This window comes from Schistocerca cancellata, chromosome 2, assembly GCF_023864275.1.
Source record: "Schistocerca cancellata isolate TAMUIC-IGC-003103 chromosome 2, iqSchCanc2.1, whole genome shotgun sequence".
NCBI classification, from domain to species: domain Eukaryota; kingdom Metazoa; phylum Arthropoda; class Insecta; order Orthoptera; family Acrididae; genus Schistocerca; species Schistocerca cancellata.
Window position 1 is genome coordinate 219,335,115 of NC_064627.1, and position 19,065 is coordinate 219,354,179.

General features: G+C 38.4%; 1 protein-coding gene across 3 annotated transcripts in view; it reads right to left on the reverse strand.

Moving 5' to 3' along the window:
- Positions 1 to 19,065, reverse strand: part of LOC126161547 (neither inactivation nor afterpotential protein C) — a 388,525-nt gene that overhangs the window by 121,279 nt on the left and 248,181 nt on the right. For all 3 annotated transcript variants that reach the window (XM_049917480.1, XM_049917478.1, XM_049917479.1), the window contains exons 18-19: positions 12,784 to 12,933; positions 6,184 to 6,293 (exon numbers count right to left, since the gene is read on the reverse strand). In XM_049917480.1, coding sequence (XP_049773437.1) covers positions 6,184 to 6,293; positions 12,784 to 12,933 — 260 coding nt within the window. The remainder of the gene's footprint in view (positions 1 to 6,183; positions 6,294 to 12,783; positions 12,934 to 19,065) is intronic.

Genomic DNA, 19,065 nt, shown 5'->3' on the forward strand with positions numbered 1-19,065 from the left:
CCTCAATATATCTTTTACACCCTTTCCATTGACTTGCTCCACACCTGTAAAAATTATTCTTCATATTCTTTGTGGACTGAATCTATGAGAAGGAAATATGAATAGTTGAAAAAAACTTATATATAGAATTTCATGTTCACATTTATCAGATTGTGGTCATCTCTGATGAACATAACAAATTCTCATATTTGCAGTAATTATGTGACTTAACATAAAGTGTGTGGACCATTGATATATATTCATTTACTGTTCATAGAACGTATTAATGATGCAAGCAAAATAATACTAGGAATTGCTACTTGTAATTACTCCACAGAAATGCATCTTATCTCAACATATGACTCCTCTCAGTATGTTCAACGTCCCTGAAGATTCTGTTACAGTACGGATGTCATGAACAGAGTGAGTGAGAGTGAAAGACGAATAGTTTTAACAATCCTGTACAGCATTTAATTTTTACTGTTGTGTAAGTGTAGTAAACTGCTATAGATGGGCCAGTTTCTCTCACATGTGGTAAATATGTGAGTTCAGTGTAAACATAGAAATACCAACTGGTAAGAAAAAGCTCAACAGTAGCACACATTTTATATATTAATATTGTTGCAAAACAAGCATTTGTTGTGCCCACAGTACTAATTTTGGAATAACTTGACATGAAACACATTTTGTTTGTTTACTGGTTTATTATACAGTAAAAATCAAATAGTGCTATGAAACACCATTTAAAAAGATTTTTCATTTTAATGCTGTCTACCTAATTCTATGTACTGGAAACTCACTATAAGACAGCTATTGACTGTAAATGTATGTGTAAAACAGAATAAAATATGGTGATTAATGTTGCACACATAGCAATACCTAACCAAAAGAAGAAAATGAAATGAAGCTGTTAATAATAATAGTTTCATGTAGATCAGCAGACTGGTGCATCTTTCAATTCGATGCTACTACAGTGACTTGTGTGTCCCTAACATACCCCAGTAATCCTATAGGGGATAGTGGACCTACAGTTTAACATAGAATCAAAACCACATGCTGTTCCTGGTTAATCTTCTCATCATTAAAAGGTGAAGTCTAGGTTAAAGAAAACTGAAAAGGTTCTGTGGTTCAACTGGTGCCCAGTCCCACTACCTCTTGATTTCAAGGCATATGCATACCTCTAGACCATCAAGCCAACAATGAATCCGTGGAAAAGCCAACAATGAATCCGTGGAAACATTTATTGTTGGCTTTATTTAAGCTGTTTTCACATTAATTTTACCAGGAAAAGAAGAATGAGTGACAAGAGCTGACACAAGTTTGTGGCGGTTATCAACTGCAAGAGTCGACAGCCTCATCTTTGAGAATGAACTTCTTTGAAAACTGTTGGTCACAATGTGTTCCGAACTCTGTATTTGAGATGATGTGTTTGTACCAACATGATCAGAATAAAGTTAATTCATTATAAATGAGCGAATACTTAATGTTGGGTTCGATATCACTGTATGTAACATCTCGATCCCAACACTGGTGACTCCGACACTCACGAACACTGCTTACGACGCCAGAAATGTGTACTGGAACATAGCCATGGACAAAATGCAGCAACCCTTTGTTGGATTTCTATGTCCATCAACTTCACATCGCGCCGCATCTGGATGCAGTGTACAGGAAGTGTAATTAGTGTGTAAATTCCTGACTCTTGTGTGAATCATGCTTTTTAGTAACTTTTGTCACCACATCACACATTGACAATACGACCGAGGCGTGCACATTGTCCGTCGAAACCCACTCAACGTGTCGGTAATTTCACTTCCAGACAGAGCAGTGCTCCTTTGCCGATTAATTTGGACAATTTTGACTTGCTTTTGTGTAATGAATTAACTTTGTGCAGTGCTTCAATAACGGACAATCATACCAAACAATGGACTGCAACAAACGGGGACTATGTTGCAAATCCCAGTTCACATGAACACCGAACTATGGCTAAATTGCATGCCTGGTCGAATTCACAGGAACAATTTCATCAAGGACACCCTACCGATGAACGACAATGTACCAATTACACCAACGACAGTGCCGGCTGTTTCTCAGTGCAACACTGGACGTGCCACACCTCCCTCTACGCAGCACCCGAGCCGCACTCTGCCCAACCGCTACCGACAATGACATCATGGCCGCCACCTGCTCACTCACTGACCTCGACCCAGTCAAAACAAACAGCTGTGTGACATGGGATCCTGCCACGGCTACCGCACCTGCATCTTGTCAACAACTCACCGACACTATGCACGCTTACTGCCCAGCGTTCACTACTGGATCGCGCCCGCAACTTGTTCACCCACCCCAGAAGACGATTTCAGTCATATCAATGCTTCATACAGCAGTGAACGTGTTCTCACTCCACCACCACTGACTACTGAGTTTCACATTCACGATCGCACACACGATTTCTTCTGCTCAAACTGTTTCGTCAATACTGTGCTGCCGACCTTGTCTTGTACGCCAGGTTACCCTTCGATAGAGACAGATTCTGATTTCGACCCCATCTTACTCAGTGATACACAGCAGACTACTTCATGACATACATTTTCGCCTGAACAACTGTGACAGCTACGTGAGCAAATTGCGACATACAACTTGTTGGCACAAGATCAGTTACACATGCTGCAGTCGACACTCACCGAGCACGACATGCAACGAGATGCTCCTGTCATTGTTCCGCCTCCAACTGCTGACGTTCCTTTGCCTTTACTACCAGCTACAACTAATACCCTGACGATCATGCTACATGGATCTATGTCCCAGATGTCACAACTGTCAGCATCACACTGCCTCAAGTGGAAATTCTACGTTACTGATGTGATACAAGCAACTTATTTACGCCGCTGCCACCTTTCCTTGGTAGTTCCAGACACTTCGTTTCTGTACCACAGCATAATCAGCCCCATTCCAGTGCCGCTTGCTTTGCAGCCCTCTTCACTACCTCCACAATGTTCAACCAACACATCTGCTGTTTCTGCTTCGATGAGTGAGCATCTTTCCGCTCCGACACACAACCTTGCAGCCTTATGAGTCGACCACAGTGCTGACAGTGACAGCACACACGAAGCTCCAGTTCCATCGAACTGTGTCGCCTCTCCACCACAGACCAGTAGTTCATCTGCCGATTCAACTTCTTCACGTTCACATTATGTCTCATTACCTTCCTGCTCCGACCATGGTTTCACCGACCACGTCCGCCTTCCACCACCTCTCGTCGTTGCCATGTCTCATGTACAGGGCTCAAGGCCACGCCACCCAACCTCCGATCACAGCTGTTTTGCACATCAAAACACCGACACTGTCACTTCCACTTGAAACATCCTGCCATCTACCGCTGTAACACACTCACCGTCCATGGACTCTGAGGTGACGCTTCCGTCTACACTGAAGTCATCTGCCGCCAAGGTCAGTCATGTGCAGCTTGCTGTTTTCTCCCCTGCTGTGTCATCAAGCACCTCTATAAATCCATCAGTACCGTGAGTGTTGCTCATCCGGCATCTCTTACGCAACCTGTTAAGCCACAGCATGCTTGCTCCTATATGTCATACGGCCAATAACAAACTGTTACCAGACACGTTGCACTTATCATGGTGCTCGCAGGCAAATACTTTGGCAATAAATCACATCGCATCTTCTACGCACTCTGCGCCTCCTCTAATCGGATCAAAACCCCGCTGCACCGCACAGCCTCGGCACGACGATGTTCTCCCCACCGACACGCCTCCACCTTCTGCTTCCACAGTGCCATCAGCAGCATGGCATGGTCAACCTGTGGACACCTTTCGTGCCTCCTTCCCTCCACTGGTCGTGCCTACCAAGACATCGAGAAATGGTCCGATCGCGCCTTGCACTAGCGCCTGTCATGACACGATCTTTGAAAACTGTTGATCTCAATGTGTTCCGAACTCTGTATTTGACCAGATGTGTTTGTATCGACATGATCAGAATAAAGTTAATTCATTATAAATGAGTGAATACTTAATGTTGGATTCGATATTACTGTACGTAACATCTCAATCCCCACAAGCTCATGGCAGCAGTAATGGATGAACAGACCGGGCTTGAGGGCCTTGAAACAACACTTATTAAAAAGACCCAGATGATACTACAATGGAATTACGAAGTTTGATTTTATAGTTTCCTTTCTGTATTCACTGACTCGTCATAGCTGCATCAGATTTGGCTATTCTTTGGTTCAGTTTGGGGTGACTGATTATTAGTGTTTCATACTATTTTTCATGTAAATATTTCATGTTCCAAATAAAGCAACAGAACTTTCTTTCTCCTTTGTTATCAGAAGACAGTATGATGTAGAGAAACACTAATTTTTCTCACATATTTATTTATGCATATTTTATGAACTGATTTCAGTTTAAATGACTTTCACTATGACTGCATCAACTGAAGAAATTCTGTAGTTTCTTCAACAATTATTGCGCTTGTCTGATACAAGTTTGAAGGAATTGCAGGGGAAAAAAGCAAGTATTCTTTATCATACTGAAAACAGTACCATATGCTGATGGTTTTTCATGATCTTTGTAAAATACCTCCAAAACCAGTGGGTGTATAATATTCGAGTTCTCAACAAAATGGCAAAGAATCAATATGATAAACAATGCTTACTTCTGAAGAAATTCAGTAGCACAAAACAGTGGCATACTTCATCATTCACTCATTTATTTTGTCAAAATAAATGCAATTCAATTTGACAGTTGAAATGTATAAATTTTATAACACGAATATTAACATCAACAGATCTTGGAGAACATTTTACAGTTAAAAAATTGTTGGCTACTTGAGACAGTGTTTTGTTACAAGTAGATGTGATTTTTAACTGCTCTTAGTTTACTACACAAATAACATAAAATAACTTTATTAACTATAACAAAATTACTATTAGTGACAGAAGAGTAAGAAGTAAGGACGGTTGATATAAATATTATTATAAGAAAAAAATTGATGGTACACAGGCAGAAATATTTCTTCAGATGAGCAGTCAGTAAGGGTTGTGTATTTCACTACAATTATTTATAGTGAGATTATTGAAAAAGTTTTGAGAGGCAAAAAATTGTACCAAAATATGAGATAGTTTCAGAGGGTCCACTCATTTCTGTGTAATTCCTACAGAACATTATTACTTGTTTGGCAAAACTACAAAATATCAATCTATATGGTACTGTAAAGTCCTGGTGGAATGTAAATTAATTATAAAGAACAATCTTTGTTTGCATAAATGCATTTTTAAATGCAAATGTAGAATATTTTTAGTCTGAGGAGGAAACTAACTGTAAAATTACAGTTGGTGGCATTACACATTTCTGTAGCATGCTCATAAAAGCATAGGAATCTATGTCCTGAAAGGGTGCAGTGTGTATTTCATTTGAATCTTTCTATCCAACAGACCAGATACAACAGATAGAATGTCTACAATGGACCTAAAGAATTTTTGTTTGTATAGTGTTACCTTGTTCATGCAGAACAAAAATTAGTGTTTCACATGTAACTGTTGTTACTGTTTACCCACTTACTTCATTACTTTATATGAGCATTTTGTAATAGCTGATACTTAATGCGAGTGATGTACTCTATCTTTGAATTGTTGTACCAACAATTGTTATTTTAAAAGCATATTATGTGTTTATACACAATTCTACTTTTTTGTGGCATAAAAGATTTACAGAAGAGCCTAATATGTCCTTAAAATATTCCAGAATTGCTACATTCCCTCGTAAGTCCATATAAAGATTGCATGTTTGTTTCTCTCTAATGTAGCTATGTACAACAACGTATAGTACCCATGACCTATACTATCAGTCAATAGAAATTTCAAGTACCGAATGTGTAACAAAACATTGACTGTTAAAAACTGTCAAGTAAACTTTACTTAATCCAGCAGAGCTGCATCCTTATCTGATAATGCCTCATCATCAGATGCAGGGGAATCAGGAAGTGACTCATGTTTAGACTCTGGAAGTGATTCATCTTTTGAATCGAGAAGGGGGTCATCATTATTATCAGCTAAAGGTTCCTCCTTTGTTTCTGCAGCTTCTTGTTCATCTTTTGTTTCATTCTGTGTTTCATCTTTTGTTTCTATTTCTGTAACAGTTGGATCCTTAGAATCTGCTAATGAATCATCTCTTGATAGTGATATTGATTTACCAGAGTCTTGGCGGAATTTCTTTAATTTGCCAGCCACATTCCTTTTAGCCAGGAAAGCTCTCATCATTGTTTGTACTTTTATTATCTTCTTGACTTGTATTTCATATGTTCTGAAAATGGTGATGACAATGAATTAGTAACTTATTATATTTGAACACATACAGTTAAACAAGATTTTAATTGTCCTATCACATTTTGGGATACTGTCAAATGTCCATAACCTGCAGTGTGATATTTTGGTTCAGAGTGTTCTGATGATCTTCAGTAATAAACTAATGAAAATAAGCTGAGTTCCTCTATTTAAGCACCCATCAACAGATGCGTGGTGTACTTGCAAAGTTTTGTGAAGGTATCATTTGAGCACATGTACTACTGCTGTAAATCTGTTTGTTCTTTTGAATATGTCCAAGCTGAAGGCCCACTTTTCCATTAACATACCAATCATATTTCTTCACAGGATTATCAGGAAAATGTTGGTTATGTAAACAGAAGGGTGTTCTTAACACAGGATTTGATGCCTGCCTTGGCCAGAGGCATTTTGTCACTACATTACACAGAAATTTCCAGGATTCCCTGCAAATGTGGCAAAATTTATACAGAGCAAACTACACACACTATTCAGGAGTGCACTGTGGAACATTAGTTTCAGCCTTTCCCCCTTCAAGCTAATAAAGCTGCTATTGAACAGCATTGTATTTCTAAGGGCCATTCAATATAAAACAGTACAATGAAAATTGTGGCCCATACACCAGTCTTTTTGAACACCATCAATAAGGAACTGGTATGAATTAGGCCTCTGGAAGAGCTCATCAGTCATGATTGTGGTTTCCAGTTGGGTTTTGCATGAAAGGGTAAAAAAAAGGTTGAGTTTTGCATCCCATAGACAAATAGGAAATAACATGTGGGGCACAAGCTCAATTAGAGTGAGAATAGGGAAGGAAATACACCATATCCATTTTTGAAGGCATCATCCTGGTATTTCCCTTAAATTATTGACACAAATCACAGAAAAGCTAAGTAAGTATGACTATCTAATCTTGAACCACTTGAAGGGGTTTATGTATGGATATGCTCCATCCACCTGATAAAATGTGGAGTAGAAATATATCACAGAGGGCTCAACTAGTAAAATAAAAGATAAACACAAACCAATTACAATTTTAAAATATGACCACAAAGCTAACAAACAAGTTTTACACTTAACAACACATTTGGAAGAATATGAATTATGAAAAAGTGCTAATTACATTGCTTGCTTGTATTTCTGTTTTTGTTTAGACACCGTGGTGAGGAAAATTGCTATTGGTGGCTGTATTGGCTGGGAAAAAGGTGGATATTTTCAATAGTCATTGTGAATCACTGGCAAAGATGGATATCATACCAGACAAATGTGTGGTTCTCATAGCAGTGACTGTCATTGTGCAAGGCAGCAGAAGAAACTGTTTGATGTTACAATGGTTCTCCACTACCTAGACTGAGCTATCAGTTCCTTTCAGCTACTGCAGATGTAGGAACCATCATAAAATGCTGCAGACATGAGATATGGCCTGCATTTATCATACATTTTCATTGTGATGGAACATCAGCCTACTTTTTGTCTTTAAGTAAAGCTGTTTGTGCATACTGTCATGACACTACAACTACATCATAAAGAATATTATTGGCATAAATATGTGGGCAAATGCATCATAAAATTGAAATGTAAACTATAAGTGAACTAAATGTTTTATAAAAGAAAGGGGAAATTTAAAATATGTCTTACAATAAATGAGAGAGAAGACCAAAAAAATGTTTTACTCTGAAATGGACAAAATTACTTCTGACAGTATTGTAGCACTGAATAGCTTTGGTTCTGCTGCCATGCACACTGGCAACATTCTTATGGAAGTTAACAATAACTGTCTGGTATTCAGGTTAGCCATAGCCAATGATACACAGAACCCATTTTTGCCACAGCCACTATCAAATGTCATCACCATAGTGACCACATATGTTACATCTTTATTTACGCAAATCAAGTAAGCAATGTTAATAGTGCCTGTTTTAAAACTGTAAACAGTTCCATTATTCTGTTGTTATCTTTTATTTGTGCTGGATGTCTTTTAGTCATGTCAGATGTATTCACAGATAATGTCATACTATTGATTTGATACACCACACTACACATGCATCCAGTAGGAAGCTGAGACTAGTGGCTGAAACAAACCAGTTTGTGCTGTATGTCATCAAAAGACACAGTTTTCTATACAACGAACATGCTTCTGGAAGTTCAGTCAATAAGGATGATTGATTTGAGTTAGAAAATATCAACCTTTACAATGGTGGCCTCTCCATGTAACCTATTAATTTCTGGTGAAGGTGCACCTGTGCAAGCATTACCTAAATAGCAGTTTATGGTTACACTCTTGATATGATATTAGAGGCTTAATTAGAGGAGCTCACACTACTGTTTTGTATATACTTTTAAATTTAGCTGCTTGATTATGCAGCTAGTTACAGCCAGCGCACATCTGCTATTTTATTCCTGAGATTCATTAGAAAACTCTGGATCAAAATATTTTGACAGCAAATTATGGGAATCCATAAATTTCCACTAGATTTTATGGAACAGTCAATACATCAATAAAGGTTCAAATGTTACAAAACGTTTTTAATTGCTCAGTATTTGTGTAATGACATAATACATTAAAGATTGGGCTATGGAACTGTTATATTTCTTGATAACAGTTATTAAAATATGTAATTTCTTAAATACTCAGGAAATTGCAGAAGAGTTATTTTCTTCATGACTAAGACTACTTCCAGCTATTTGTACATTATCATGTCTTGTGAAAATAATGAAGATATAATGATGTGTATCTTACTGTTCTAGGTGCATTTCAGCTTTCCTGTTTGTTCCTTATATCGCCTTCCACTTACTTACGAGACATCTGAAATCTTGTCTATTGTTGGCCATGTATTGTTTCTCTGGGAAATTTCAACACATGAAAAAATGTCCTACATATATTCAAGGGCAATCACCACTGAGTTATTCCTTTTCAGCTTGTGTTTTCTTTTCTTTGATTATGTGGTATTATTACTGACATCTGTTAAATTGCTGTTATATGTTTAAGGTTGAATATATTTGTAGATTATATGGTGAAAGACTTAAAATCCAACTTTCATCTGATCCAAAATAAAAAAATTAATGAAGATAACTTACTGGGGATCTAATGAAACTGTTATTTTACTATATGTTAGTATGTATGATGGCTGGTGGGTGTTAAAATATGATTTGTAAGATATTACTGTTATATAAATGCATTTATGTACAGGAGATGCATAAATTGTGGTTTATACTCACTAAAGACTAAGGAAATCTGTAACTCTGTCATATCAGACAGAAAGTAGACCCATTTGTAATTGAAACGAATTCTCTTGTTAATTTACTGACATTATAACTATTGATCTAACATGAATCAACAGCGTATAGGCAAGAAATAAGTATGATATGATCTGTAGATGTCTAACCCGGCTCCAGATGTTTTTAGTAAGGTAACTGTATGCACAAAATGATTTACTGTTCTCATTTGGTTCTCAGTTTTACGTGTATGCACTATTTCAGACTCAAAATTCTGAACTCTTAATTCGCTAATTTCTTGAGATCTGTTGATTATTTTCTGTTGTAGGTTTCACAATTATGTTTTACCACTTTTTGTTGGGGTGATTCATTAAAACCTATCTGAAGCAAATCTCTTTTTGTTCATTAATTTTCTATACATTGTGTAAAGTTGGCATTTGTTTCTTTAGTTTCACCCCTGTGATAAAGTTAGAACACTCAGTGTCTTATTTTAAATTTTATAGCGGACAGTTCCTGTTTACCTCATTCATGTCTTAATAACCCAACAAGTTATACATTTCTTTGAGCTTATAACATTGTAATTTGTTTTTTAATTCGTTTTATGATTTTCATGTAACTAGTAGCTTAGTCTCAAACTTATTTCACTTTTCTCTCTTTCCCCTCCCCATCCCATTTATCCAGTGTGACTCCTGTTTCTCATATTTAATTGTATGATTAATCATCTTGTTTCTTAATTTTATAGTCTGTCTTGTTTATTTTATTGTAATTGCCTTTGTCTTTTTTTCACTCTCGTTCTTCAGATTTAATGCAGAAGTGCTATTGTTTTGTGATACACTATATCATTTACACTTCCATCAAATGTTTCTTTTCTGTTCTTCAGATAATTCTTGCACTTACTCTGTATCTGAAAATATAATTTCTTTATGATTTTACATCATATTTTTGTAAACTTGAAAGATAACAGCTAGGACCTTCCCACTTCTTTAAATTTTGATACCACCAGATTCTCACTCTTTCTCAATAATTAAAATGCTAATAATATGTCAAAAGCAATCCTAAGTACAGCCAAACATAGGAAAATTAAGCAATACAACACTCTGGAAAGTGTTATGATGAAATAAACCCGTACAAAATATTCCTTATGCCTCAAGTAGGCACTGTAATTGGTAGCAATGTTTGAAACCATGCTGTTTACTTAAAATCACTGAAGTGTGATTATGATCACTGTCTATGACACATATTTAAAGTGTGATGTTATATGAAACAAAAAATAAACAAATAAATAAATAAAAAGAGAATTAAATTAAAATATGCATGCCAGTATGTAACTGCAAAGCTTTGTCCTGGCTATTTGAAATGTAATTACTGTAATTAATAGGAACAATAATTGCAAATAATGTAAAACTACGTTTAGGAACCTGCAGACTGTTTCTCAAAAGACTGTTATTACTAAAATAAAGTACATTTTTGTTGAAACTAGGAAACATGCAAGAAAGAAATTATATTCGATATTTTTCATGTAATCCACTAAAATGCAGTATGTATTGTTACATTTACATATCTGAGTATTTAAATTATGAATATGAATTGCATAACACAGTCATATGCTGAGTAATGTCATTTTATTTTAGAATTTATACCATGGTATTTTCTATTCTGATATGTGTCAAAATTCCTTGTATTTCATTTACTTTCTGTTTTAATAATTTTTGACATTGTAGCAAAATGTATATAAGGCCCAGGCCTCACACTGATGTCTGCCACTTTTGTTTAGTCTTTCAAGGTGGCCTCTGTGCTGATTTGATTAATAAATATGTAATCAGTTCTTAGAGGCACACACTGTGCCAATTTAATTTAGTTGTACCAAGGCCCATTTCATTACTTGAATGACTTCAAGAGAGAAATAAATTACGTTGAAATTCAAAAATCATCAATTAATGTGATCATTTTACCCACTTAGGTCAGTTGATGTTATACCACGATTTGGACTTACTTTTCTTATCTACAGCAACAGCAACAGCAACAAATCAACTCTACAATGCACATAAATTAAGTATGTGTTCAATGAGTTCACCCACTGATTCTTTTTCTGTAGATAGGCCTACCATACTGGCCATTAACTGATAACTTCAAGAATCTTTATTACAGCATTATTAAACTCAGTAACTTTATTAAGTACAGTGTATTAATTTACTTTCAAATATTTGATCCCAGCCTAGGGAAACTTTTCAATCTGCTGATCCATTATCAACAAAAAGTCAGCCATTTGTTTATCATTTCGGGTGTTTTTGGTCACTTTTTACATCCATAAAAGTGTGCTTACAAAATTATTTTGCCTCCTGTCATTTATTTAGTTTTTTCTCATTAAATACTGTTCAGGAAGCTAACTATAAATAGGGACAAAAGCCAGCACATTCTGTAAATTTTCTATGTCTGATAATTTGTTTCACCACTTGTTCTTTCTTTATAGCATTATTGTTCACTCTGCTTAAAAGAACATCTTTCACTCTGCGTAGAAGCTTCTTCTGTAAGTAGCCTCCTCTGTAATTAATCTGCCTCACCTTGCAGTGTGCTTGTCTCCCCTGTTCCTTATTGCCAACTTTCAGACTGGTTAGTTCTAGAGAAGTCTCAAACAATCTGGAGCTACAACACAAAGCTACTGTGGACTTGAAGCTCTCGGCCAAATCATTGTCTCCCACTGTGCTACCCAGCAGTGTATTTTTCAGCCATGTAGCTCTGAGATTCACTTTTCCTCGCATACCTGTTTCTTTTGTGCAGTGCTTTCGGCAATAATGCTGTAATGGCACTGTGCTATTAACACAACATCATTTCCACTTCCCTCGGTTGCACTCTCCTTTAATACTGCTGTCTCAACTGCATTCACTTGCAGCCATGATACAAAGATAGCAGAACAAAAATCTGTGTACCAAACTCAGTTCTCTAAGATAATACTTCCTCCAAAATGGACTTAATTTCACCTTTAAAGTTAGATGGAATCAAACCTTCTGCAGAATATCATATTGTACTATTTTTCCCCCACAATATTACTATGTCTGTATTCATTTAACTCAGTCATTAATACTGTTTATCTTACTACAATACAGCATTGTTTCATCAGACCTACTAAATTAAAGTGTTTTGTTATCATTTCTCTATTTCAATAAATTCTTTTGAGTTCAGTTTTCTGAATTAGCATTATTATATAGTTGCATCTTATACTACAGGTTTTAGTGAGAATGTGGTTAAACAGTAAAGCATACCTGGCTAAGTACTCTTCATTGTAGTATTTTAGGAAAACTTTGGTTCTGCCAATTTTCCAGCCTTCCATTTTGAGTCTCACTAGCAGCAGGCGACTGTTCTCCTTTGTGACTTCAACATTTTCATCAAAGTCAAATGCCAGAAACTTGTACCTAAAACAAAAATAACAATCAAAACAATATCAAAATACATGTCTTTTTGTTGAGGCCATAATATGTCAACATCAAAGATATTAAGGATGAAATACTAACTCAGCTGTATGGCAATTGGATAAGGAATGGACAATGGCCTCATTGATGAAGTCACACTGAGATTGGTTGAAGTAGTTTGATAAAAATCTAATTAAGGCAGGTTGAACTGTGATCTGAAATCAGTTTTCAGTTTTATAACTGAACTAACACTTTCAGAGAATAACATAATTTATGCTATTATTGTTAACAGACTAGTTGTAGTTATTTTTCTAGCAATTCATAGAACATTCTGTTATAAAACACTAATAGTTTGTGGGGGGGGGGGGGGGGGAATTAGAAGGGGAAAATAAATAAATGAATGGCTACATTATTGGTGAACCCCATGCTAACCATGTCTGAAGCATACGTGTTTTATTGCCATTACCTGTTAAACAGCTCATAGTTGGATTCTTGTATACTGCAAAAAATGGTCAATTATGGTGAAAATACAGCAGTTCCCTGCTGGTTTTTGTGAAGAATAATGCAGGAAATCAAGCACTATCATTCCAAAAGCCTTACTAGCTTTTGACAAACTTTGCAGTGGAATAAACTGATGGCTCAGTTCAGTCAGTTGTGTGCCTGGTACACAGTTTTTCACATATTTTTCCCCTTCCTGCCTATGCATACACCTGCAGTAATTCTTGGCTGCCTGCCATTCCATAGTCGTACGGTCACCATGGCTGGATAGTGTGTGATCATGTGGCTATTTTAGCACTTCCTTCTGCAACATGACTGCGCTACAACACACAGCCAAAGTTTCATTGTTTTGCATAAAAGATTGTTGTGTGGAATGAACTGTAGCTATGTTGTAAATGGTTTTGAGTCCTAGTCAGCAGCTTCAGTATTTTGCCACTCCCCAAGGGAAGACCCTCACTCTCTGGCTCTCTGTAATATATCAACTTTCCTATTAAGCTACATGCAGTCCCTTGATTTTTACCAGGTTCATGAATCACTTCAAAATCGAATTTGCTTAGTTTAAGTGCCCACTGCGTTAATCTACTGACCTGTCCCAGCAAGCATTCAAATGCTGTGGGAGATATTATTGCCATATAGATAACAATAGCTCATGCCATAAATGAGGCTCAAAATTTCCTTCTTCATGGTAGAATAGTTCCTCTCCACCTTATTTAACTGACATGATTCATAGGAAATCAGATGTTCCCACCCCTCTACATCTTGAGTTAACACACAGCCCAGTTCTGGTTATAGTTGCCTATGGTGCGGGGTGGAGCTATGGGCCAGGATGGTGTGAGTGGATGGTGGAGACAAGGTGGGAGCCCAAAGAAAGGCAGCGGCAAATGTAACAGATTCTTTTATTGACACATCTGGACTGCTCAATACATTGGGTCAGTGGCTAGCTGGTCACTGAGTTCAACTGGGCTGACTGCCTGCACACCCCATATTGTTGACACAGTACTATACCATGCCAGTGGCCTCACTATGTGAGTCAGTTATGTGGACCCCGTGCAAACATGTCACTGGTGTGGCTGCTATGGCCCATGGTGCTGCCTGACAGTGGCTCTCTGACAGTGGTGGATGGTGGTTGGTGTGCATGGGAAGCAACCTGCTGCTCCCCTGGCAGGAGTTGGGCATGTCGTTGGACATGACATGTTGTGGCCAGCTGCTCCATGGCACTATATCTGAGGAGAGGCATAATGGGCAGAACTATTGCCATGTTACGACCTCGAACAGGTGACCTCTGCTACCCGGTCCATGAGGCGTCGTTATTTGGCACATCATCCTGCTGGGCTGCGACACAGAACAAGTCTATTATAAAAATGACTAGTACTTATAGCCAGCAGCTGTACACTTGTTGTGCACTACTACCAGTCACATCTCTTAAAACGATGCTGCCACTTTCAGTATGGAAATCTGCCTTGCCCCTTGCTGCACTGGTCGATACAGTACCACTGAGTTCACTGTTTCAGCAAGCTAAACTGTGTTGCAACACTGCGCTGACCTTGTTGAATTATTACAATGACGATACCCCATGCTCATCCACCATATGTTCTGCTGCAATACTCTGCTCAGACTCACACTAATATGTCTGTATATTGTTGTTATGGTACACATTGAATTCATTTTATAATTTGGTAAGTCCTATAATTGGACTAATTGGCAGTAACTCTTCCAATTTTTCAAATGCAGCTTCACAATCTGATATCTAATGGAAATTATAACACTCTTTTCAATAAATGCATGAGCAGTCATGCTATTTCCTTAAACTTAATGGTTTTTAACTCTGAAAATGACTGCAATTATTTTCCAGGCTTTGATGTTGGAAACCTCTACTAGTCCCTGATCTGTCTGCAACCATCGTGATTCATTACCTCCTGTGTAGTGCTATACTGAGAGTCAGTTATGCTGTGCATAATCTCTTAAAAACCTCACTTAATGGTTTCACACCTTCCATATCTTTTGGAAAAATAATTATATCGTACAGTTACAACATACATTGGTTTGGAGACTAATCCTCAACACTCCATCCAACAAATGCTGAAATGCTGCTCATGCATGATTGCTTACATCTTTGGGGGGTTAGTGACATCACTGAACAGTCAAAGAGACTGTTTGTGATACAATATCCACAGTCAACCTCTGTCTTCAGGAGTTCTGGGAGCTGGCGTGATGCCCAACTTTTTTTTGGTATGTATATTTAAACCAAATTACAGATGGCGATTGAGCAGAGGGAGCATTATGTCCCAGCAAATTACACTGCATACAAGTGACTGGGCGCATACACACATCCATCTCTCTGGTGTTTTCTCTGAGTTCATTCAAATCTATTCCAGAGTCACTTTTCACAAACCATACTTTGAACATAACTGCCAGTCTAACTGGCCAGGGACCTCGACCCCGTCGAACATTAAACAGCCACAACATTTGTCATCACTCACCACACTGCAATAATGATGCTATAAGCTGACCCACGACATTGGTCGACATCGCTGGCTCTTCTGGCGCCAGTTGTTACATGCTGGCATACTTCTGGCAACATTTGTACAGGTAAGCGGCCCCATAAGTGTCAGGATGGTCCAGTAGTCACTGAGACTTAAAATAACAGGACAACGGCTCAGGATTGTGAGCAGGACGGTGGGTATGAAACAGTCAGCAGCCCTCAGCAGTGGGTAAGGTGTGGGTTGCACACAGGTGCAGGCTACCAGTCGGGGATTCCTCAGAGACATCCAGGAGTCGTTTGATGACAGTTGGGAGGAGACCACAGCCGGATGGAACCTGTCAGGCATCAACAGCATCAGGCGTAGGAGTGGTCCAAAGACCAACAGATGGCAGAGGTGGCAGCTAATTGTAGACAAAGCCAGGTGCCCAACATTGGGTGGATGGTTAGTGTGGAGTAGTTCACAACATAGACAGCAGACGACGACAGATACTGCTAGGTTTGGGTGGCTAGTATTTATACTTCCTCCCCCATGTCTGTTATGACATGGCGCCACTTCTGAGCAGATACCTCATACCGAGTCAGCGCAGCATGAAGTAACCCTTGCATGCCACTGCCTCAGAGTTGTGTCTTGTACTCTGCTGCCTCAGCATTATTCCATTGGAAATGGACAGGCAGCAGGCTGGCCTGCCTGGTCAGAATTCTTTTGTCTGCTAGGAATGGTGCCGGTGTAACATGCAAGTGCAACTGGACAATACGTTCCGTAAACGCCACAGACAACAATGTGTTCATGACTGGTGGTTCTGTCTCATTTAGCGAATTGGAGACAGTCATGACACATTCAAGCAATTACTCATCAGTTCAGTGTTGGGAAACAAACTAGTCAGAAACCGTACCATCAAGAACGAACAGCTTTTCACACCAGCCATTGCACCATGTGTGTGCCACAGACTGAGCTGGAAAAACGTCATTGAATGTTCAATGCATGGATGAATGTCACCTGGGTAGATGACCTGTGACACACAGCTCTCAGGCCACAAGACTACCACGTCAAACTGCAGTCCTGACAATGGATTCTAAGATGGTGTTTTGATGATCTGCAGTTCAATGCTTATATTTTTTTATGGATGAGGTGGCATTCACACATAGTGGAGTAATACATTTACCGCAAAGTCATGTGTAGGCAGACACAAATCTTCGAGTGATAATGGATGCAAAGCATCCAATGTGTGGGCAGGAATTGTGGGTGATTGGCTCATATGGTCTTAAATTTTATGGGAAATATGAGTGCTGTGTATTACCAGTTTCTGTGCTAACAATTCAAATGTGTGTGAATTCCTAAGAGATCAAACTGCTGAGGTCATCGGTCCCAACACTTACACACTACTTAAACTAACTTATGCTAAGAACAACACACACATCCATGCCTGAGGGTGGACTCGAACCTCCGGCGGGAGGGGCCGCACAGTCCTTTGCATGGCGCCTCAAACGCGCAGCCACTCCTATTTGAGAGCAATATTCTTGCAAAAAGACAATGGACGTCGTTTATGCACGAAGCGGCAAAACTCCATTTTCTGCGTCTTGTAGGCTACAAAGAAATGATGGCTAACAGAGGATTGGCCTCTCTCTCAGCAAGTATTTGTTTTCAGACATATTTTTGTAGAACTTTTTTTCTGGTATCGACAAGTACAACAAAATCATCTGCCCTCTACTCACTGTACTGAACCGCTCACGAAATAAATGTGATGCAACTTTTGGGTGACATCACTCCCCTCCCCCACTCCCCATCTCTTTCTCCGTGTTTGTTTGTGTGTGTGTGTATGCGTTCCAGCATAGCTTAAGAACAGCTTCATTACAAAGGCATTTACCAACAGAAAAAACTAGCTGTATGGCTGAGATATTCTTAACACTCTCAGGGATGAGGCATGGGTGTTAATAGATGACATGTACAAATAATCGAAAACGAGTGATATTAGAACTGAATCCACAATGTCTCTGGCTGCTAGGATACCTAGTGATAGATTCGATGACATTTAGCCCCTTAGTGTGACATGTAAGTCATAACTCTGGAGCTTTCTAGGCCATTTCAGGAATAGTTGGTACACATATGACTTACTTTTCTGGAAAAAAAAAAAGTAGTGTGGGTCTAGCACATCCTAGCAGTCCTTACAGCGTGTGTGGGAGTGGGAGAGGAGGGGAGAGGGTAGGAATAGGGGAGGCAAAATAATATTGCCTACAATCAGGTTTTGTGTTAAATTAATATAACGGATTTGTTAAATATATTACTTTATGATTTGCATACTGTATTTTTACCTTTAAAACATTTAAGTTTACTTTAGTTAGGTTTTACACTATAAGCAGATAATCGTCTTGTGGCAAGGAAGAAGGGAAGAAAGGAATATTGTGTTTAACGCCCAGTCGATATCGAGGTCTTTAGAGGCGGAGCACAATCTCAAGTTGTGGAGGGGTGGGGAAGGAAATCGGCCGTGCCCTTCTAAAGGAACCATCTCGGCAAATGCCTGGAGCGATTTAGGGAAATCACTGGAAAACTAAATCTGGATGGCCGGATACGGGTTTGAACCGTCGTCCTGCTGACATCTTGTGGCATCAAAGGCTTCAACAATACATTAATTTCTCGTGCCACATCCGAAACAAACACGTCACGAAACAAATGAACACGCAACACGAAATGGCGGCAGAAACTCTGTGCTTGGCTAACAAGTCATACAGAATGCATGTGTAACGAAAACAACAAAAGAAGTAAGCGTCTTAGTATGACAGAAGCAAGGGAAAAAACAGCACAACTTCAAAAACCTTACGTAACACGCTAAATAATCCGATGTACAACTGTTTTCCAGACGGAAATGAACGGCAAAAAGAAAAATAAAAAACGTTTTGCTGTTTCCCGATGACAAGCTGTAGATTGTACAGCAGATTTAAAGCTACCAGCATACGCAACAATTAGCTTCATGTGAGATATGTGAACAAATGTACCTTGTGGTTATAATTAAACTTCCCCCATTTAAAACGTTACAAAACGGAAACTAATTACCGTACAATGACCAGACTTGATAACATTAATGTCAATGACACGGGGAAGAGAAATAATGCAGAATCAATTCATTTGAAACACTTTTAATGTGCTGCTACGGTACATC